This window comes from Perissodus microlepis, chromosome 8, assembly GCF_051167445.1.
Source record: "Perissodus microlepis isolate ML-2025 ecotype Zambia chromosome 8, ASM5116744v1, whole genome shotgun sequence".
Lineage (NCBI taxonomy): Eukaryota > Metazoa > Chordata > Actinopteri > Cichliformes > Cichlidae > Perissodus > Perissodus microlepis.
The window spans coordinates 16,349,907-16,372,139 of NC_140468.1; the positions used below are offsets into that span (position 1 = coordinate 16,349,907).

The 22,233-nt window shown below is 37.9% G+C and overlaps 1 protein-coding gene across 2 annotated transcripts; it reads left to right on the forward strand.

Moving 5' to 3' along the window:
* Positions 1 to 222: 222 nt before the first annotated feature.
* Positions 223 to 22,123, forward strand: LOC146381694 (integrin alpha-M-like). Of its 2 annotated transcripts, XM_084937802.1 has the most exons (30): positions 223 to 393; positions 4,377 to 4,479; positions 4,749 to 4,840; positions 5,193 to 5,263; positions 6,943 to 7,057; positions 8,889 to 9,016; positions 9,143 to 9,285; positions 9,592 to 9,742; positions 10,010 to 10,160; positions 10,384 to 10,451; positions 10,618 to 10,738; positions 10,903 to 11,042; positions 11,741 to 11,887; positions 11,980 to 12,192; positions 12,300 to 12,433; positions 13,377 to 13,525; positions 13,630 to 13,781; positions 13,903 to 14,028; positions 14,914 to 14,987; positions 17,648 to 17,789; positions 17,878 to 17,976; positions 18,089 to 18,168; positions 18,253 to 18,339; positions 18,444 to 18,513; positions 18,613 to 18,714; positions 19,088 to 19,168; positions 19,253 to 19,363; positions 19,522 to 19,635; positions 19,741 to 19,851; positions 19,996 to 22,123. In XM_084937802.1, the coding sequence occupies exons 1-30, from the start codon at positions 357 to 359 to the stop codon at positions 20,077 to 20,079; spliced, it is 3,396 nt and encodes a 1,131-aa protein (XP_084793928.1). In that variant the 5' UTR covers positions 223 to 356; the 3' UTR covers positions 20,080 to 22,123. The 2 variants fall into 2 exon arrangements, with proteins under 2 accessions (XP_084793928.1, XP_084793929.1); XM_084937803.1 differs by lacking the exons at positions 223 to 393; positions 4,377 to 4,479; positions 4,749 to 4,840; positions 6,943 to 7,057.
* Positions 22,124 to 22,233: the final 110 nt, after the last annotated feature.

A 22,233-nucleotide genomic window follows, 5' to 3' on the forward strand; every position in this document is an offset into this window, starting at 1 on the left:
AATGTTAACATTTTAATTATATTTAAGATAATTTCATCTGGTTGTCCACATGTCAATAAACTATCCAGTCGGTTTACTGTTATACTATTGTTTAAGAAAATTAGAGCTTAAACTAAATTAAAAGTCAGCCGACCACCACCACAGTCTGTCTTATATAACACAGCGCTGCCGCTATTGAAACTCCTCCTTCATCGAGTTCCTCTAAAGATGCCTCGGCTTTGATCAGTCACCTGATTATTTCTGCTTTTTGGCTCCTTCGTACATGCTTTCAGCAGAAGTGGCACCTTGCTCAGCAGTGAAAATTAAAAATAAAACCAAATATCACAGTTTCAATTATTTCCCATGGGAGTAACACAATGAACTGGATAATTAGTGCTACAATATTCTTGTCAGGTAAGGGAGTTTGTGCCTTTTATCTTTCATTGTGTAGTTATGCCTTCATTTTAAGTAAAATATTATGGAGCAGTATGTCTGTTGTGCTCATTTCCTTTTTTTTCTCTGTGAATCAAACTTACTGAGATGTGTGATCAGCCCAGTTAGTTTCAGAGTGTAAAAATAGCTTAATGAGTACAATATTTTGATTGCATTTCACCTCTAGCATGCACTGAGTGAAATAACCCTTTCATAAATAATTTTGCAAAATTTAATTCTTGATTATTAATCCATAATAAATATGTAAATGCTAAATCACAAATAATTCTGTGCTAATGCAATCATCACATATTTGAGGCCCGTTTCCAGTGTCACATTGTACTTTTTGATCCTGTGATGAATAATTTAACTAACACTGTGTTGACAAGAATTAAACTTGAGGGCATGGCATTGTAATAAAATGTTTTAATAAATTTACTTTTCAGGGGGTTATGAAACCATTTAATGTTTTTTCTTTATATTCATCACTATTTACATTAGATTCTCACTGAAGGCATCAAAACTATAAATGAGCACATATGGAATCAAAAACATGTTTTATAGTTTAGATTCTTCAAAAATCGCCACCCTTTATTTTGATTACTGCTTTGCACACTCTTGGCATTCTCTTGATGAGCTTCATGAGGTCGTCACCTGAAATGGTTTTCCAACATTCTTGGAGGAGTTCCCAGAGATGCTGCGCACTTGTTGGCCCTTTTGCCTTCACTCTGCGGTCCATCTCATTCCAAACCATCTCAACTGGGTTTAGGTCAGGTGACTGTGGAGGACAGGCCATCTGGCGCGGCACTCCATCAATCTCTTTCTTGGTCAAAAAGCCCTTACAAAGCTGGAGGTGTGTTTGGGGTCATTGTCCTGTTTACAAACAAATGATGGTCCAACTAAATGCAAACTGAATAGGATGGCATGTCACTACAGAATGCTTTGGTAGCCATGCTGGTTTACTGTGCCTTAAATTTTGAATGAATCCCCAACAGTATCACCAGCAAAGCCTCTCCCATACCATCACACCTCCTTCTCCCTGTTTCACGGTGGAAGCCATGCATGTAGAGACCATCCGTTCACACTCACCAAAGACTCAGCAGGTGGAACCAAAGTTCTCAAATTTGGACTCATCAGACCAAAGCACAGCTTTCCACTGGTCCAATGTCCAATCCTAGTCTTTCTTGTCTCAAAAAAATCTCTTCTCCTTGTTTCTTTTCCTTAGTTGTGGTTTCTTAGCAGATATTTGACCATAAAGCCCTGATTCGCACAATCTCCTCTGAACAGTTGATGTAGAGATGTGCCTGCTACTGGAACTCTGTGTGGCATTTATCTAGGCTCGAATCTGAGGTGTATGGGCTCAAAATGTGGTCATAAATATTTTGTACTTGTAAAAAAGATTTGTATGTGTAAAAAAGATTTGTGTGTGCGTAAAAAAGATTTGTATGTGTAAAAAAGATTTGTATGTGTAAAAAGAATTTGTGTGTGTGTAAAAAAGATTTGTGTGTGCGTAAAAAAGATTTGTGTGTGGACTTAGCCCAAAAAAACCCCTGCAAGTTACAAGTACGAATTTTGACCCTATTTTTCTTCCTTTCATCTGATTGGTCAATGTCATGTCAATCACAAATGTAACAATCCAATCAGAGAACAGATGGGTTTGGCTGTCGGAGGGGCGCTTTTTTTGAACTGCAGGTCTTTGAAGGGAATAAATGCCCTTTTACATGCCAACCCAGCGTTTTCCTTCATCACCACGAAGGAAAACAGTCTGTGGTCGTCCGAGTTTGGTGATTTTTGTGTCACAGGTCTACGTGTTTAATATAGGGACTTCGACAGCCTTTTCAACAGCGCTGCGGACCGTGGGGTGGGGGCGGGCAGTGTTTTGGAAATGACAGTCTTCATTACAAAGCTTTCTTCGTTATGAATTAGCATACATGTTTTTATTGAACATTTGAAGAACCAGCAAAAAACCCCAGAAACTCTTGTAGAGGACATAAAGTCAGAGATAGAAAAGACAAGGAGCAGGTGCATCTAGTACAGGTAGAGCTGCTGCAAAAACCCACAGAGCCCAGCAGCCAGCGCAACAAATTCTGGATCCTTTGCTTTTAGTTAGCAGTTAGCATTAGCAGCACATCCTGCGTCTGATGTGAAAGGACTTTTATGCTGCGCACTGTGACTCACAGCAATGGTCCCGGGTCAGCCCTGACTTTGTGTTAAACTAATCCTAAAGTAATAATGGTATTTCTAACCACTGATATAGCACAACTTTATCCTTTCAACAGCTGCTGAAAGTTAGGGGACCTAGCTGCTATCGGATATTTATATAGAGATCCTCCAGCTTCAAACTGTATTACCCTTCAAGGACCTGCAGTTCAAAAAAAGCGCCCCTCCGACAGCCAAACCCATCTGTTCTCTGATTGGATTGTTACATTTGTGATTGACATGACATTGACCAATCAGATGAAAGGAAGAAAAATAGGGTCAAAATTCGTACTTGTAACTTGCAGGGGTTTTTTTGGGCTAAGTCCACACACAAATCTTTTTTACACATACAAATCTTTTTTACACACACACAAATTCTTTTTACACATACAAATCTTTTTTACGCACACACAAATCTTTTTTACACATACAAATCTTTTTTACACACACACAAATTCTTTTTACACATACAAATCTTTTTTACACACACACAAATTCTTTTTACACATACAAATCTTTTTTACACACACACAAATTCTTTTTACACATAGAAATCTTTTTTACGCACACACAAATTCTTTTTACACATACAAATCTTTTTTACACACACACAAATTCTTTTTACACATACAAATCTTTTTTACGCACACACAAATCTTTTTTACACATACAAATCATTTTTACGCACACACAAATTCTTTTTACACATACAAATCTTTTTTTACGCACACACAAATCTTTTTTACACATACAAATCTTTATGACCACATTTTGAGCCCATAGAGGTGCTGTTAACTTGCGATGTGTGAGGCTGGTGATTCAAATGACTGTATCCTCAGCAGCAGCAGTGACTCTTGGTCTTCCTTTCCTGGGGCTGTCCTCATGTGAGCCAGTTTCATCAAGTGCCTGATGTTCTGTGCGACTGCACTTGGGGATACATTCAAAATTTTAGCAATTTTTCGGAATTACTGTCTTCAGTTCTTGAAGTAATGATGGACTGTCAATTCTCTTAACTTAGCTGATTGGTTGTTGCCATAATATGAATTCTAACAGTTGTCAAATACGACTGTCAGCTGTGTATCAACCTGACTCCTGCACAAAACACTGACTGATGGTCCCAATCTCATCAAGAAGGCAAGAATTTCCCCAAATGAAACCTGACAAGGCACAGCTGTGAAGTGAAAACCATTTCAGGTGACTACATTATGAAGCTCATTAAGGGAAGGCCAAGGGTTTGCAGCGCTGTCAGCAAAGCAAAGGGTGGCTACTTTCAGGAATGTAAAATATAATACATATTTAGAGTTATTTATATTTTTTTCTTTGCTATATAATTCCATATATCGTGTATATATTTGATGTCTTTAGTATGTCTTTACAATGTTGAAAGTACTAAAAATAAAGAAAAACTATTAAATAAGAAGATGTGTCCAAACTTTTGACTGTATATATGGAATTTAAGACATAAAATTGACTCCAAATTGAAGTCTTGAGTGTGTTTTACAAGACAATAATTGCTCTGAGTTCTTAGAATTTAAAAATATCTAGCTTATGTGCTCTCTAGTTGTAATAAAAGATCACCCACTGAGGCATACCTCAAACTGCTACACTCCAACACAATTAAAGAGAAACACAGACTCTATACAATTTTCTGTATGTGGTATTCAACAGAGGTGCTATAATCACATTAGAGTACCTCTATTACTATATAAAGTTGTTTATAGTAAAACAAATGGTTTTTGTTTTTTTTTTGCTTCTTTAATTCTCAGTGTTAAATCCTGCGCTTTCTTTCAATATTGATCCTGGGGCTTGGAAGACCCTGAGTAGCTCTGCTCCTGGTTTTGGGTATAAGGTGATTCAAAGAAAATCAGAGTAAGTCACAAGACACACTGATAAAGTGTGTGTATGTTAGTGTATCACACGTACACACACATACATGTTTGTTAAATGTATGCTTGCAATTGGACTATTTGCTTTTTAAGAATATTGCTATTTATTACTAATTTTCTTCTAACAAACATCATAATAGGTTAGTAATAAATGAACAAACATGCAATATTTCTTAACAGAAAAGATATGTAGTGTATTTAACCACAGTTTGCTCTCTAGACTTACATCGTTGTCTGGATTTATCTCCGTAGTTTGATCGTCAGTGCCCCACTTGAACAGGAGAATGGGGGAATATATAGCTGCACCACTTCTCCTCCAAAATGTCAAGATATAAAACTAGAAGGTAGGTAACCATTAATTTGTAAATGTCTTAAAACTTCAACAGTAACTATTTTACCTTTGCAAAAATTCTGCTCAGACCCTGGCACAGAAACTTGGTTTGATATCTTTGTATTTAATATTGAGCCTTCAAAACAGATCAACTTACTTTTTAAATTTTTACAGCTACGAAATGAAGTTATAGTGAAAGTGAATTCTGTGTTGCATTCCTTTCTGTTGTAAATGTGCCGTGTAAATTGATCATGTAAAAAGGGAAGTGTATTAATTGAGGTGCTTTGTAGTCTTCGGCTTCACTGTTTCTTCCATTATCAAGGAGTTTTTTGTGTTTTAACAAATATTGCATTCTTTAAATACAGCCCCAGATTTGACAGCTAATGTGTCCCTTGGTATGTCAATGGCAAGTGATCCCTCTGGAGAAAACACTGTGGTGAGTTGCTAGCTCCAGACCTTATGTTAAGTACTTTTTAAAATCACTGATGATCCAACTCAACTGTCTTATGTATGTAAAATGTCTTGTGTTAAAAATTGCATTGTGAAAAATCACTGAACCTCCCAGTGGTTCTCCACAGAATCAGCTAATTTTAAGAAAACAACAACACATTTTACATATTAGCTTAATGTTACTGGGTGACTGTGGTCCCATCTGCACCAGAATGCATGCCACACATACTTGGGCAAGATACTAACCCCAAGCTGCACTCTGATGCAAGAGTATACATGCATGTAAATGTCAGATAGAAAGCACTTACATAGGAAAAGGATAGAAAAAAATCATTTGTTTGAGTGGGTGTGAATGAGTGAGGTTGTATAAGAAAAGTGCTACATAAGACCCAGACCTTCTACGATTTACTGGTACAGATAATGTTCAGTGTGGTGTAGATAGAGAGGAAAAACAGGTCTCTCTGAATGTAGAACGATGACAAAGGAATAGAAGTGAGGTTTGTATTTTGAGTGAGCTCTGTAGCCTGGATTGAGTACCACACCTCCAGAGTTCCCACAGGTGTAGTAACCTGTCACATATTCACACACATGTTCCTGAAAGAGAGGAGAATCAGAAATTCTTTAAAAAAAACAACAACTAGGATTTCTAGGCGCAGCCAAGTGGCGGAGGGCTTTCACTTTGGTGGCCTCAGAATCTCATCTCTGCTTTTTGCGGATGATGTGGTTCTGTTGGCTTCATCGGGTGAGGGCCTCCAGCTCGCACTGGAACGGTTCGCAGCCGAGTGTGAAGCAGCGGGAATGAGGATCAGCACCTCCAAATCTGAGGCCATGGTTCTCAGCCGGAAAAGGGTGGAGTGCCCACTCCGGGTCGGGGATGAGTTCCTGCCCCAAGTGGAGGAGTTCAAGTATCTCGGGGTCTTGTTCGCGAGTGATGGGAGAAGGGAGCCGGAGATCGACAGACGGATTGGGGCTGCAGCTGCAGTAATGCAGACGCTGCACCGGTCCGCCGTGGTGAAGAGGGAGCTGAGTGTAAAAGCGAAGCTCTCAATTTACCGGTCGATCTACGTCCCTACCCTCACCTATGGCCACGAGCTGTGGGTAGTGACTGAAAGAACGAGATCGCGGATACAAGCAGCAGAAATGAGCTTCCTCCGAAGGGTGGCTGGCCTCTCCCTTAGAGATAGGGTGAGAAGTTCGGCCATCCGGGAGGGGCTCAGAGTAGAGCTGCTGCTGCTCCACATCGAAAGGAGCCAGCTGAGGTGGTTCGGGCATCTGACAAGGATGCCCCCTGGGCACCTCCTGGGTGAGGTGTTCCAGGCATGTCCCACCGGGAGGAGGCCCCGGGGCAGACCCAGGACACGCTGAAGAGATTATATCTCTCAGCTGGCCTGGGAACGCATTGGTGTTCCCCCGGATAAGCTGTAGGAGGTGGCTGGGGAGAGAGAGGTTTGGGCCTCTCTGCTTAGGCTGCTGCCCCCGCGACCCGGCCTCGGATAAAGCGGATGAAGATGGATGGATGGATGGAAAAAAAAAAAACATTAGCTGATACTGAAGATTTATGTGGGAATTTATTTTTTTCATATCTGATTGATTTTTATATGGAATAAAGGAAACAGGGACAGGAAATAATCAGCCTAATCAGAACTTGTCTTTGTCTGTTTTTAGGTGTGTTGTCCATCCATCCCAAAGCACTGCAAAAGTATCACCATGTACAACGGTGTGTGCTTTCAGATTGACAGTTCTAATTCATTTGGACCTCCGATACCATCTTCTCTTGACGGTAATAGTAAACAGAGTTTATGAAAATGTACCTACAATGAATAATGTATTTGAGAAAAAAAAAAGATTTTAAATGACGATTCCATTTATTAAGGAAAAAATGTCAATGAGTGTTTTGGCCCTGTGGCGGCCCACTAGAGGGCTCCACTCACACCCAAGGAGGACGGGTTTTGTCGAGTTGTGTGGCGCGACGTGTTCAGTTAATGTGTTGTGATGAATAAAATCGGAGTGGAAAGTTAGAGCTTCTGTTTTGTCTTTACTATACCTCCACAGCACACTTTTTTTTTTGAGAAGTGTTTTAATTCAGCCCGCCGGTGGGTTTTAGACTGTGAATGCCCTTTTTAATGTCATGTTAATCTGCGTTAGGTCCAGACTTTGACTAGGCAACTTCAAAACCTTTATTCTCTCAACTTGAGTTCAACTTGCTGATTGTTTTAGATCATTCTCCTGTTGCATGACACAAATGTGCTTGAGCTTTTGACATGATCATTTTGGATTTTCTGGTCGAGAACATAATTCATAGATCCATCAATTACGCCAAATCATCAGGAAGCAGCAAAATCAGCCCTAGACACACTGCAATCACCATGTTTGATTGTTGGTGTGATGCTTTTTAAATAAAATGCTGTGTTGGTTTTTCTCCAGATTTAACTGGACTCAAACAATTAAAAAAGTTCAGGTTTTGTTTCAGTCTAAAGAATATTTCCCCAAAATCTTCAAGATATTTTTTGGCAAATGTGAGACGAGTCTTTGTGCTTTTTTGGTGATTTTTCTCCTTGAACTCTCTATTTGTATGCCATTTTTACCCAGTCTCTTTTCTATTGTTGAATCATGAACTCTGACCTTAACTGGGACAAGTGAGGCCTGCAGTTCTTTAGATGCTGGTTTGGTTATGGCTGTGACCTTCTTGATGAATCGCCGATGTGCTCTTGGAGTAATTTTGGTAGGCTGGCCACTCCTGAGAAGGTTCACCTGTTCTTAGTTGTTCTTAGTTTTTCCATTTGTAGATAATGGCTCTCACCATGGTTTGCTTGAGTCCAGAAAACTTAGAAATGACTTATAGATGTCAAAGATATATTTCACATCTCTTCTTGAGTTTCTCTAGATCGTGGCATGATGCGTTGCTTTTTGAGATCTTTAGCATGCTTCAGTTTGTCATACAGGTTCTACTTAAGTTATTTCTTGATTGAACAGGTCTAGTAGTCTGTACTAATTGTTTTGAGTCATGTTATACAAATATTTTTAACTCACAAGACGTTTGTGTAAGAAACTGAGATGTTTTGTCTTGCTTCTAAGTGACAGAGTTGATTCTGTTCATCTGGATGTTTAGAAGGTTGGAAAATCCTGTAGTCACCTGAGACTGAGAAAGACACTTGGATGAGTGATGAAACCCACTGTAAACACTGCATCCACATGACCACAATCAACCTTCTGGGATTTCAAATAATTTAAGCTTTTCTGTATTTTCTTAAAGAAATAAAAATAAATGTAAACAATAAGACTAAGAATAATTGTGGTTGGAGATCTTATACATTAACTTTGGTAAAACCCTGATAAGCATTTTTGGACCAAACTCATTTAATCCCTTAATCTTCTTGTCTCTCTTGTTAAACTAACATAGACAACAGCGACTGAGCTATGCCACTAAATAGACAAACATACGTACATTTAGTGATTAACTAGCAAATGCATACTACATAGATTGTCTTTGTGTTATTCATAATGCCTTTACCGAGGTGCAAAATTCTTTTGCTTTGCTTTTTATATGAGTGAAAAAATATAAAAATCACCCCATAAAACTAAATCTAATTTTGAATCCATTTCTTTGACAGACTGTGAAACACAAGTCGACCTTGCCTTTCTTTTGGATGGTTCAGGCAGCGTAAGTGGTCCTGATTTTCGAACAATGAAGAAGTTTGTGAGAGATCTAATTGTATCATTTCTCTCAAGTGACACACAGGTGAGACACTGTTGTCCCTCTGCTACTTAAATAACAGCAAATCATGACATAGATTACATCTTTGTTTGCATTTAACACCATAAAATATAATCTAAAACATGTTTCACATATTTTCTTTTCTTTCAGTTTTCTGTTTCCCAGTTCTCCAGTGCCCCACAGATCCATTTTAACTTTCAAAAATTTAACTTACCTGAAATGGAGGATAAAATCAATAGAATTCAGCAACACACGGGAAGGACTTTCACGGCTAAGGCCATCAAAGAAGTTGTGTAAGTGATGCAAAGATATTGCTGAAGCACTGCATTATCAAGACTTCCCGTACAATTTTTTTTCAGTGAATCTGACCACAGTAACTACTGTGCATGTTCAGTATTATGTTCTACAAAGTGGACAAGATGGCACAAACCAAGGCCAATTTGAAATACTTGCAGATCTAATGCTGCATCTGCAAAGTACAAAAATATCTGTATTTTGGAAAAATTATGAAAAAAATGAACGACACTGAAATATGTATGACCACAAGGTGCACTTACTTTGTGTTGAAATTACATTTTATTCTTTTTTTTATTTGATAGGGAAAACGTTTTCAGCCCACAAAGTGGCTCCAGACCAAATGTGAAGAAGGTCTTGATTGTAATTACTGATGGAGCATCTAATGACCATGAGAACCTGGAAGGTGCAGTAGAGCAAGCAGAAAATAAAACGATTGCTCGATTTGTTATTGGGGTAAGCACATTCAGTTATTTAAACTTGTAGAATATTGAGTTTCACATTGATTAATGATGGTGTCATTTGTCAGACATGCTATGAATTCATTCAGTCAACAAGAAATAACTGTTATCGTTGATTTGAGTTCTTTTCAGTGTTAGAGAGTATAATATCTGTGTGTAAATTTGAATATTAATCAGGTGAGGAGAAGGACTGTATTTTACCAAAGTCAGCAAATGATCTTGAATAGTATGAAAACGTAATCATAGTTTTTCAAATCTCCAGGTCGGGGATGCATTTGATAAACCTGAAGCAAAACAAGAACTGCACACCATTGCATCATCTCCCTCAGAAAAACATGTGTTTGAAGTGAAGAACTTCAACGCACTTGAAGAAATAAGACAGAATCTACAAGACAAAATTTTTCCTATTGAAGGTACAAATATACATTCAACATTAAAGCTTTGTTAAAATTCCTGTCACATTGTATTCTTTTTAATGCATGTTACAAATTTTGTCTCATTTTAAGTTAAACAGCTTGTTGCTTTATGAAAAGAGCAATAAATACTCAGCACATTTATAATAAACAACAAAAAGTCATTTGAATTGTTTACTTTAAGTATAACTAAAATTTTGTCTTGTTTCTTTTTCTGTCACAGAAAGCAGTGGAGAGTCACTGAAAATGGAAATGTCTCAAGAGGGATTTAGTACAGTTTACGCACCTGAGGTAATTAAAACTACATGAAACTCATCAGACAGTCTAGTCTGATGAGAAAGAGAGATTCACATGTGCCACCTTTTGTAGCTTGAAGGCAACCAGATAATTAAACACAGTCCAGATTTTAAATAAAAAAATTATTGTATATTAAATGTATTTTCTGTCTGCACTGTAGGGAATTCAGATGTCTATTGTTGGTGCAAACCAGTGGAGGGGAGGCTACGTGCAATACGCATCAGGAGGCCAGAAGGTGAAAACATATGAGGATGTGTCTTTTGAGCCTGACAGCTATCTTGGTAAGAATATTACAGCTTTAACAGTCTAACTCATACACATGTGATCATGTATATTCACAGCTCTGCTGTAATTCTTTTACACAAACAAGTGGATTAGTTTGCACATGAACAAAATTTAAAAGGAGAAATAAGTTGTCTTTCCTTTTTTGATTACCAAATTCTAGGTTACTCCATGGCAATTGCTAGAACCCAAAGTGGTTCTCTGACAGTTCTTGGTGCTCCAAGATATAAACACAGAGGAGTTGTGGTCTCTGTTAACAGAGAAAACTTTGAAAACCAAACGATTGAGCCCTTGGCATCACAGGTATGAATTTACAGCAAGACAGATCTGAATGACCTTGTAAAAAGAAAAATTACCATCATAATCCGACTACCCCTTCGGCGCCAGCTGTGGGCTCAAGGCTGGAGCCGAACAAAAACTCCCTGATAACGACTGTGTTGAGTCTGTTCCTTCCCATTCCATGCAAGGCCACCTGGGTTGGCTGGAAGACTGTTTACTTAGTGGCGGGGCGAAGGACACTGTCTCAGCTGAACTATGGACACGCACACACATACATATACTGATACTGATAAGCACTCACTGACGCATCACCCTCCCTACCCCGGATCCAACGCCACCTCCAACGCTTACCTCCCCTCTGATGTGGACATCGGGTCAACTGGAGGCGCAGTCGAAGATTGCAGTGGTCCCAGACCGCTACACTGGAACACTTTCCCATGTTGCTTGTCTGTGCTTATTGTGCTATGGTGTGTTGATATCTGTGCATTCCTGTATTATCCTTCTGTGTTGCACATTTCGATGTTTTTTTTCCTCGCTACCTAGCCTGACCTGTCTCCCCAATGTGATGTTTGTGTATTGTATGTACGGTCGGCAAGGTCTGTCATCTCGGTTGTGGGCAAAAGACCTGCAACTGACAAATAAAGGCTATCTCATCTCATCTCATCTAAATTATATATAAATAATTTTTTCAAATAAAAATGTATATTTTTTTGCTTACACAGTATCAGACTGGTGAATATTTCGGGGCAGAGGTGTGTACCATGGACATAAATAATGATGACATCACTGATCTAATCTTCATATCTGCCCCAATGTACATGGAGCCTGATAGAGAGGGAAGAGTTTATGTTTGCAGACTAACTGGTTTGGTAAATCAAACTTTTATCCACTTCAATTAAATGAATTATTTTATTTGTCAACTTCCCTAATGATCATATAATATTTACTCTCCTGCTTTCAGGTTGTGGAGTGTAATTTTGATGATCCATTAATACTAAGAGGACATTTAGCTGTCAAAGGAAGGTTTGGCTCTTCTCTTGCTGTGCTGCCTGATCTAAACGGAGATGGTTTCAGGGATTTGGCAGTTGGAGCACCTTTGGAGAATGGTGGTGAAGGCAGCATCTACATTTTCCACAGTGAAGGACGCGAAAGAATCAGTCCTACTTACTCACAGGTACACAGCATCAAAGAACTCACAATGATTATTAAACTTATCTGTGATTTAAAAGTGTATCTATACAACCTGCAGCTTTATTAATTAAAATATGTTCATTCACACAGAGAATTACTGGCTCTGAGGTCCAGTCAGGACTGAAGTTCTTTGGCCTGTCAATCAGTCAGTCGGCTTTTGACCAGAGTGGTGATGGACTACTTGACTTAGCGGTGGGTTCAAAGGGTAAAGTTGTCTTGCTGAGGTAAGTCAAAGATAGTCCAGCCATGTGTTACTGTTGTCAGTGGTACTTTTTTGTGAAGGTTCAATTGTAATGAATAGAATACTGCTAAAAACTTAGTGTAAATGTAAAATTTTCTAATTATAAAAAAGGCACATTAATGTAATTAGAAATTACGTTTGCAGAACACAGTTTACTTCAAAATGTACAGGAAAATACAGGAAAAAATGCATTTTTTTGCAAAGAAAAAAGGGTGATGCACACGTGCAGCTACACATAGAGATTAGCCAAGCTAAATTGAACAGACAGAAAATCAGCAGTAGCTCACATAACCACTTGTTACTCCCAAGGTTTGCATAAGGGCATAGGACTCACCAAAAATGGACAACAGAAGATTGGAAAAACACTCTGATGAGTCTGGTCTCTAACAACAATGGTACCCACAGTCAGCAGATCTCAGTCCAATAGCACCTTTGGGATGTGGTTGAACAGGACTACAACACCTTATTGAATTTATGCAACTAAGAATTAAGGCCATTCTGTTTAAAGCAAAGGAGGGTCCATCCCAGTACTACCAAGGTGTCAGTAACAAACTTGGTGGTGATTGTAGATACTTCTTTATAAAGCATTACAGATTTATAATGAATGCTTCCTTAAATCATTAAATTTCATTTAAAACATATCTGGTTGATGCCATATAATAAGAGAAAATGTTCTTTACTTAGAAAATTAACATCTCTCACTGACCCCAAACTTTTAGTAGCAGAGATATTGATAGAAATAAGTAGACATAGTGGTTTATAAAATGTGCAGTGCGAGTAAATCAAAGAAAAGTGTACACAGTTGTGAAGTCTTGATCAGAACATCTACAATGAAGATTAGCTGTCAGCTTAGTATTAATTACAAAGGTAATAGTCATTCACATGTCTAGTTCATCATCTCCTTTCCCTATTATGTCCATTTCCAGATCAAGACCCATTGTAGAGGTAAAGTCTGACGTGTCATTCAGCCCAAACCAAATCTCTACTCAGAATGTAGACTGCTCAAAACCATTGGAGAACACAGTTACAGTCTGCTTTACCATGAGCAGCTTGTCTACGAAAGAGCTACATGCAGGTTTATTATTCTTATCTGTTTCTAAATCACTAAACCATTCATCAGTTTACTTTATGTATGCATGTGCATTTGTAACATTTAAGTCGAACTCTGATCTATTCCAGCTCAAGCAAGGATTGATTATATGTTAACATTGGATACCACTCGCAAACCTTCAAAAAAACGAGCTTACTTCAGTATGAAAGAACAAGAGCAGTCTGGATCAATTAATGTCACCTTGGGGAAAACGTGTTTAACTGTAACATTTTTTATTGAGGTAAATTCTATTAATAACATCACAATTATCAAATGAACCAACAGATGTTCAAGTCAGTAAAGAAAATATTTTAATTTTAGTCTTGTAGTCCTGCAACACTGACATTGCTCTCTTCTTGCAGGCCTGTCCAGAAGATGCTCTCAGTCCTCTTTCTAATGAGATTAAATTCAGTTTTTATGGTTTGCCTTCTGACGAAAATCTCACACCAAGTCTTTCCCCGCATGCTCCAACAGCAACTAATTATCCCGTAAGCAATGTGCACTATAAGTGTACAGTTAATACTTTTGCCTTTACTTTTTATGTAAGTCTGGCATTGAGAAGAACCTGTGCATTTGTCAGGTCTTCAAAGAGTAGTGACAAACTCTAACTGAAAACACTGAATTAAAAATATTCAAGCCTTTCTAACTAGAGTCCTTGCATCTACAGAGGAACAAGATCCTTTTTAGAAGTGGACCAAGAATATCGTTAGAAAGAATTTTATCTTCAGTACAGAAAGTTTTGGTTAATGTTAGTCCATTTCACAGCAATAAGCATGCAGCTGCTTAGCTTGGTGACATAACCAGCTAACACTACTCACCTAACTTATAAAAGAGAATACATTCATTGTTGCTGTGGAATACATAGTAATACATAGTAAGGTCCATAGGTATTACATTTACTCTTCAGCCTCTGAAACTGTACAAAAATGATCTGTTATTTCTAAACCATTAATGGAGACATTTGTTCAACCCTTTGAATTAAAGGTAAATATCTGCACTTCAGTCACACATTGTTTGATTTAACACTGACTTTAGTGGTGTACAGAGGTATAATTACAAAACCATTGACTCAAATGCAAATGTAAAACTTTATAGCTGGGACAGTTGTTGTGCTGATATCTCCATCCGTATAAGGCATCTGTGACAGAAACTGTGTGTAATGTATTAAGTTCTGCCAATGCCACTGTCACTGCTAGCAGGCAGCATAGAGACCGCTGCTATATCTTAAGACCACGAGAATGGCAGCATTGCTAAATGACAGAAATTGGTGGAGTCTTTAAGTAGAATAAAATAGTTTCTTTATAGTTTTAAAATAAAATGAAATTATAATGAGTGAAATGTATAATGTAAATACACCATGCTTTCTTCCACAGTTAAATTTTGAGATCAACTGTGGCACTGACAAGAATTGCAATGATAACCTGAAGGTTGATTTCAACTTCACCAGGTGAGGCCCAGTTACTTTACTTGTGTCACAGTCAGGCGACCGTGTGGCTCATGGATTTGAAAGGGCCCAACATGTAGAACACAGGAAGCAGACACAATCAACAAAAAGCCTAATTTAATGCTAATAGCTAAGTTAAAAATTATAACACATTCCTAAGAAAAGACCAAATCCCAAAACACAAGGGAATGGAAAAATCTCTTTGAGGAAATAACAACAGAGTGCAACGAAATACAGAAAGAAGAAAAAAATCACACTCAGGGAAACGCTGGGGAGGCAAGAATGAGAAAAACCTAGAGCCAAAACCAAAAAGACAATTATGTCACAAAACTTAAAAGCATTCCAAGAATAATAAAACCAAGACTGGACACCAAAATAAAACCAAAACAATAATCCAAAATTTAAAAAAATTATTATTAAAACATCCGCTGAAAATCTAACTCAGACATATTTATGATTAAACTCAAATTCACAAAAACCCCCAGAATTTGACAACTTGTGTGCCTGGAAATGTGCTACTTTTAATTGCTTGTACATGAAGTATAAAAACACTATTCTACTGAAACATTTGAATAAAATTTATAGCTACTCTGTCAAAATTTTCCTTCTTTATGATTAATAAGTCACAACAAAACTGGAAAGAAAAATAAAAAAACAAAAATAAAACAAACAAAAAAGAAGAGAAAAACACCAACACAAATCATAAATCTGTTTACGATGGCATATGAGGGACACAGAAGAAAAAAATGTTACTTATTATTTTGAGAAAATTCGAAATGTGGAGATTACAATTGTTGTTTCAAGACAAACTGCCATGGCTACTGTACCCTCTGAGTCAATGAAATCGTACTTCAGAATTGTGTCATGCACTGTGTGAAGCAGGCAGGATTGGGGGATCCAAAATGCAGAGTCGTAGGCAAAACTTAAACTCAAAAAGCAGCTCTTATGCAGAACCCCAGGGATACAAACCAAATAAACAGGCAGAACGCAAAGCAGGGAATGAGGGAGAACACGACCCCAGACAGAGGGAGACGCAGACATTAAATACATGAGGGAATCAGGGCAGAGAGGAAACACCTTGGGAACATGGCTGGCAACAATCAAACAGACGGGACAGGTGGAAGCAAAACTGAATATGAGGCACATGAGACAGAAAACTATCAAAGTAAAACAGGAAGTACAAGGAACACAGACACTGGGACGCAAAATGACAGAACATGCATACACATCACTAGAGAAACCGGCAAAACATAAAGACATGACTGACCTAATTGGGGAGGACACACAGAAGCAACACTACGCCAAACAGAACACAAAAGGAAACAGACTAAAAGAATACGAAACTAAGAACAAGAAAAACAAACAATGAAACAAAGAGGCACAAAGAAGTCCAAAAGTCCTTGAACCAAGAGGAAGAGTGGATTAGTACAAAATGAAATGGCAGGTAATGGACAGAGGTAAAAATATCGATGGTTCATTAATTTATCTACTCAAGGCATCTTGTAGAGCAGCGGTCCCCAACCCCCGGGCCTCGGACCGGTACCGGTCCGTGAGTTGTTTGGTACCGGGCCGCAAGAGTTGAGGCTCGTGTGTGAAATGTATGGTTTTCAGGGTTTTTATCAGTTTTCAGTGTTATTTTGTTATCGTTTTTATCGTTAACTCTGTTTTCCTGGGTCTTTTCACGTGTGTTATGAATAAATCTTCTTTTTTTCGGTACCGGTACTAGTTTTATTTTGTTGTATTTATCCGCGACACCTTAAAGGCCGGTCCATGAAAATATTGTCGGGCATAAACCAGTCCGTGGCGCAAAAAAGGTTGGGGACCGCTGTTGTAGAGGGTATAGCAGCTGTGGCAACAACTGTTATCTGCACATTTAAACTTTTCTCCCCAAATAGTATTTCAACTGTTTCTCGAAATTTAGACTTAATTTTTTAAATAATGAATAATATATATTTTTTGTAATGTGGCCCTAATACTCTTTCATGTCTATTTGCCCGGAGACTCGATGTGTAAAATTATTTTTCTGCTTGCTACATTAATTAAATAACGATACTCATTGCAGTCTGTCTTTCCCCTGTTAGTGGGTTGACTGTACAAATGTCAGGTTGAGTTTTTATGCTATTTCATCATGTTGTGGTGCACAATAAAGCATGGCTATTTAAAAGAATGCAATATAATGAAATATAACTGATCAGAGAATTACTCATGATGGCTGAGATTATCTGCTAAGAAACCTCCCAATGTAGATAAAAATCAACTTTTCTCTATTTGAACCCGTTTTATATATTTTATTTCCAATTTTACTAGGTCATAAGCTGAAATATTGTACAATTTGATAAACACCATGTTGCCTCCTAATGCCGAGTTTTAAGCATTATCCTACCCTGTGTCAGACTGGCAATCTGTCCAGGGTATACTGCTGGCCCTTGCCCAATGTTAGCTGTGATAGCAGTAGAAAGTGAGTGGATGGCTAATCAGTAGATGCTAACATGTTAATGCAATAAGTTAACTTGGTAAATATACTACATCCCTTAGGATCTGTAAGTTGTTACCATTTTAACATTCAATTGAAAACTACCATAAATTTAGCATTTTGTGCTTTTAGCTCAGCTGTTGTCTTGTTTTCCTCTCCTTTTATTCTTATCTGGCTTCATACTCCACAGATCCTCAGAGGTTAAAGTGGGCATTGATGAGCTTTTGAATGTCACAGTCACAGTGGAGAACAGAGGAGAAAACTCCTACAACAGCCGTGTTATTCTCATATATCCAGCTGGACTCTCCTACAGGAAGTTCACGAGTCAGCAGGTAAGGCATCAGGATCAAGTCTGTATCAGTTCATCACTGATCTGCTGCTCTTCCAAAGCATCTAGAATCTTTTTTTTCCCAATAAAAGGGAAGAATTGAGTGCAAGTCCTTGGACAGTGAAGATGGTTTATCACGAGGAAGGACAGACTGCACTATTGACAAGCCCATTTTCAAGAGCCAAACTAAGGTTTGTTTTTTAATTTTATTTGTACAAAAAAATCTTTTATCAATTTGTTTTTTCTGACTTTTGCACAACTTAAGGACAAAGAGAAGTCACTCATCTCTCTCATTCCATTAAGGCTTCCTTCATTGTCTTCTATGGGATTGACACCAATAGTCAATTTGAGAGGAAGATCTTTTTCACTGCAAATGCCACCAGGTACTGTTTCTCTGGTACATGTACTTTTCATTTAAGCAGTAGACCCACAGATACAGTATAAATATGTTCACTTCTCTCTTTCAGTGGAAATCAGGAGCATGCGCCTACAAAAGAACTCTACAAAATGAAATTGATTGATGTAAAATACAGCATTTTTATGACAATTAAAGGGTATGTGTTGTTCTCTGTGTAACAGAAAAGGAAACAAAAAAATAGAAAGTGACAACTGTTCTAATACATGGTATTTAATCAATCTTTAAAATATGTCTGTTTAGCTCCCCCAGCTACAACAATTTCACATTTGGGAAGAATGATTTGCAGAAACCAGTCCAGCAATCAATCACGGTAGAACATGAAATGTGTATATATCTGTATTTTGTAAAGGTAATTCTATGATTTAGATCCAACTATTATGCTTAGCTCTTGTTTTCTTTTCTTGTTTAGGTAACAAATGATATCAGAGCACTTCATAATTTCACTGTGTGGATCAAGGTTCCAGTGAAGCTTGGGGGAAAAGACATTTGGGTGCATCCGAACAGCCTACAGGTAATATATATGCAGTAGTGTGCAAAAGTCTTAAGTCACCCTTCATTTCTTTATATTTTGCTATCAAAGATAAATGTAAGTGGTCTTGAGTAATAGTTCTTCAGGCTTTCTAAAGGTTTTGCTGTGTTGAATATTAAAGGAGGAGGTCATACCAAATATTGACTTTCAAGCCAAAGTCTACACACTGTGTCTTATTTACTATATATTGATGTATGTTTGCATTTTTCAGTAAAACATAGAGAAATGATGGTGGCTCAAGGCTTGTACACAGTATTGTATGTTGTTTTAGGTATTGACTACAAAAATGGCTCATGCTTAGCAGTGTAATACATGCATGTGGTAACACTGGGACCATAAATCAAATGTATTATAGATTGCAGACTGTAAGAAAGGAAGTTATGAAGAACCACATGTTAAAGACTTTGTTCCTCAGATCCAAAAAAATAAAGTAGTGGTAAGTATTAGTCTAAACATTGTAGATTTAACATTACAATGGATCAACTTTTGTTGCATTTAGTCTTCTTTAAATGATCCACAGGACTGCTCTGTGGCCATGTGTAGAGTGTTTGAGTGCAAGACATCTATGGAAAGGCAGGAGAAGAGGACGTATGAAATCTCTGGAAACCTCACTTCACAATGGATAGAGCAGGTAACTGATGGGACGTTTATGTTAAGTGCTATATTAGTTTTTTTTTTTCATGTCACACTTCTTCCTTATTTGGTACTACTAACTCATATATATATATTTTCCTATATATATTTATTTTCATTTTCAAATTCAGCTCATCCCTCTTGATTTTTTCTTAGATTGGACTTCAATCTGCTAAATTCGTCTTGACCAGCCAAGTCAGTCTGAAGTACGACCAAAGCAAGTACGTCTACTTTTCAACAGGGTCTGACTACAATTCTCCTGTTCACAAGGTGAGCACTTGTAATATATATAGTATATAATGTTATCTTGATATAATAATAATAATAATAATAATAGTTTCCATTTTATTCACAAACTGTCACTTCATCTTTCAGATTGAGGCAGAGGTAGAAGTGTACCCTGAGCCAGATTTTATCAAAGAGATCATTGGAGGATGTCTGGGAGGGTTGGTTTTTCTGATTTTACTCACAGTTGTCCTGTATAAGGTGAGATGATGATCACACTTTTTCAATTAATTTTTTCATAAGAAAAGCTATTAGAGAACGTGGACAAATAATTAAATTTTCTTTTCATTAATATAATTTTTATGCACAGTTACTTGAATTTTATGTTTTTCCTTGCACTTCTAGGCTGGATTTTTCAAGAGTAAATATAGCAAGGTAAAGACTGAAGAACCGGAAGATGGTCCAGGTGGAGACGTACCCACAGGATAAAAACAAAGGTTCATATTTGTAGATCTTTATCTAATCTTCAAAGAAGGTCTGAAATCCCTCCCCTGCTCGCCCATTTACTTACAATAGAAGTTCCTACCTGGTGGGCAGGACCTGACATAGCAAAATCGGTATGGCCCGGATCTGGCCCACACAGTGTGCTTACACATGGCCCACATACCGCAAAGAATGACGGCCCTTTGGTGGCCCAGATCTGGTTTGCCAGAGGTGGCCCACACATGGGCCAACACAAGGCCAATGCTGGCCCAGAACAGTTTCAGCTCTGGCCCCAGATGTCAGCCTAATGTGTACCTTAATCAAGCCATGTAATAACAACATGTGCCGGAACATAATAGTGCAAAAGTAACATGACGAAACTCTGTTCGGACAGCGAATGGACTGATTCTTTTCTACTATCAGAGATTACTCAAAGTGCTCTATACCAGCGGTCCCCAACCCCCGGGCCTCGGACCGGTACCGGTCTGTGAGTCGTTTGGTACTGGGCCGCGAGAGTTGAGGCTCAGGTGTGAAATGTATAGTTTTCAGGGTTTTTATCGGTTTTCAGCGTTATTTTGTTATCGTTTTTATTGTTAACTCGGTTTTCCTGGGTCTTTTCACGTGTGTTATGAATAAATTTTCTTTTTTTCGGTACCGGTACTAGTTTTATTTTGTTGTATTTATCCGCAACACCTTAAAGGCCGGTCCATGAAAATATTGTCGGGCATAAACCGGTCCGTGGCGCAAAAAAGGTTGGGGACCGCTGCTCTATACGACATGCCACATTCAGCCAATCACACACTTTCTCCAAACCGAGTGCTTCCTAACCACATTCATACACATTAAAACTCTTGACATGCAGACTGGAGGAGCCAGGGATCAAACCACTAACCTTCTGATCAGTAAGTGACCTGCTCTACCGCCTGAGCCACAGCCACCCAGTGGTAAACATGAGTAAACCCTCACTAGGTTTTGGATAAAGTTGGCTACCATAGCAGTATAGTATTGCAACATGACATTTGGGTCTTCTAACTAAAATAGGAAAATAGGAACATAAATAGTGCCATCATTGCCAGACCTGGCCCACATCTGGTTGACATATACCCTGCCATGACACCAGTCAGTCAGAAGTGCCAGCTTGATGCCGGATCCGGGCCAGACCTGTTTTCTATGAGCCTGGGCCACATAAACCAAACCACAATCGGGCCAGATGTGGCATGCTATCACATAAACAGTGCCATCTACGCCAGGCCTGGCCCATATCTGGATGACATACCACTTACCATTCCAGAGGTCAGCCAGCAGTGCCGGCTTGATACCAGATCCGGGGCAGACCTGTCTGCTATGTGGGACCCTCGCAATGGGAACATGAAATGAACTGAAGAGATCTGAAAAGTAAATCTGAAATTGTTCATTCTCTTTTTCTGGACCCAAAAAGTAAATAAAATTGTTCAAATTAAACTGTACTTACATTTAACACAAGCACCTGAAGACCACCTGAAGAGGCCACACTATGAAAGGTTGTGAATTACTATCCTGTATAACAGACACTTATAGTAGTAAGTGTCTGCTATACAGTCATTTGCTTTCAAATTAAATTTAATGCACAATACAGAAAAAGGATACTCAAATAAAATGGTTGAGGTTGAATATAGTGAAGTACCTGAGGAGATGTAGAGTGATTCTGAAACAGTCCTGTAAAGAATTATGGTATGAAAGTTTTTAGAGTGACTGTACTATTTTTTTTAAAGAATAAAAATAATTGTCCACCATGAAATATCTCTGTATTTATATTTTTACAAACTGTATGTTTGTAGACATTATTGTACAGTAAAAAACTTTTCATGTCTCCCTGTAATGTATAATGAATGAAATTTAATATATTTTATATGCTTAAAAGCACTTAACTGCTGTAGATGTGCAAAGTGCCAATAACAATGTGAATGCCGTTGTTCAATAAATTGTAAAATGTGTAATATTTATAAAAGATAAAGTTTTTGCTTCATCATTATCATTCATTATATGTAATATGTGAATAAAATTCATTTCATTTTTCATACATAAATAATCATCCAGTTTCTTTTATTAGAAAAACAACATATTGTTGATTGCATAACTAGTTATATATTCTCTCTCTTTTTATGATTAAAAGCTTAGGAC

Excerpts from the sequence above, each read along its gene's own strand:
- LOC146381694 (XM_084937802.1), top strand. The coding sequence starts at position 357 with ATGAACTGGATAATTAGTGCTACAATATTCTTGTCAG. Across the intron at positions 10,452-10,617 it reads GTACAGTTTACGCACCTGAG|GGAATTCAGATGTCTATTGT; the intron begins GTAATTAAAACT and ends TCTGCACTGTAG. Across the intron at positions 14,988-17,647 it reads GTTGATTTCAACTTCACCAG|ATCCTCAGAGGTTAAAGTGG; the intron begins GTGAGGCCCAGT and ends CATACTCCACAG.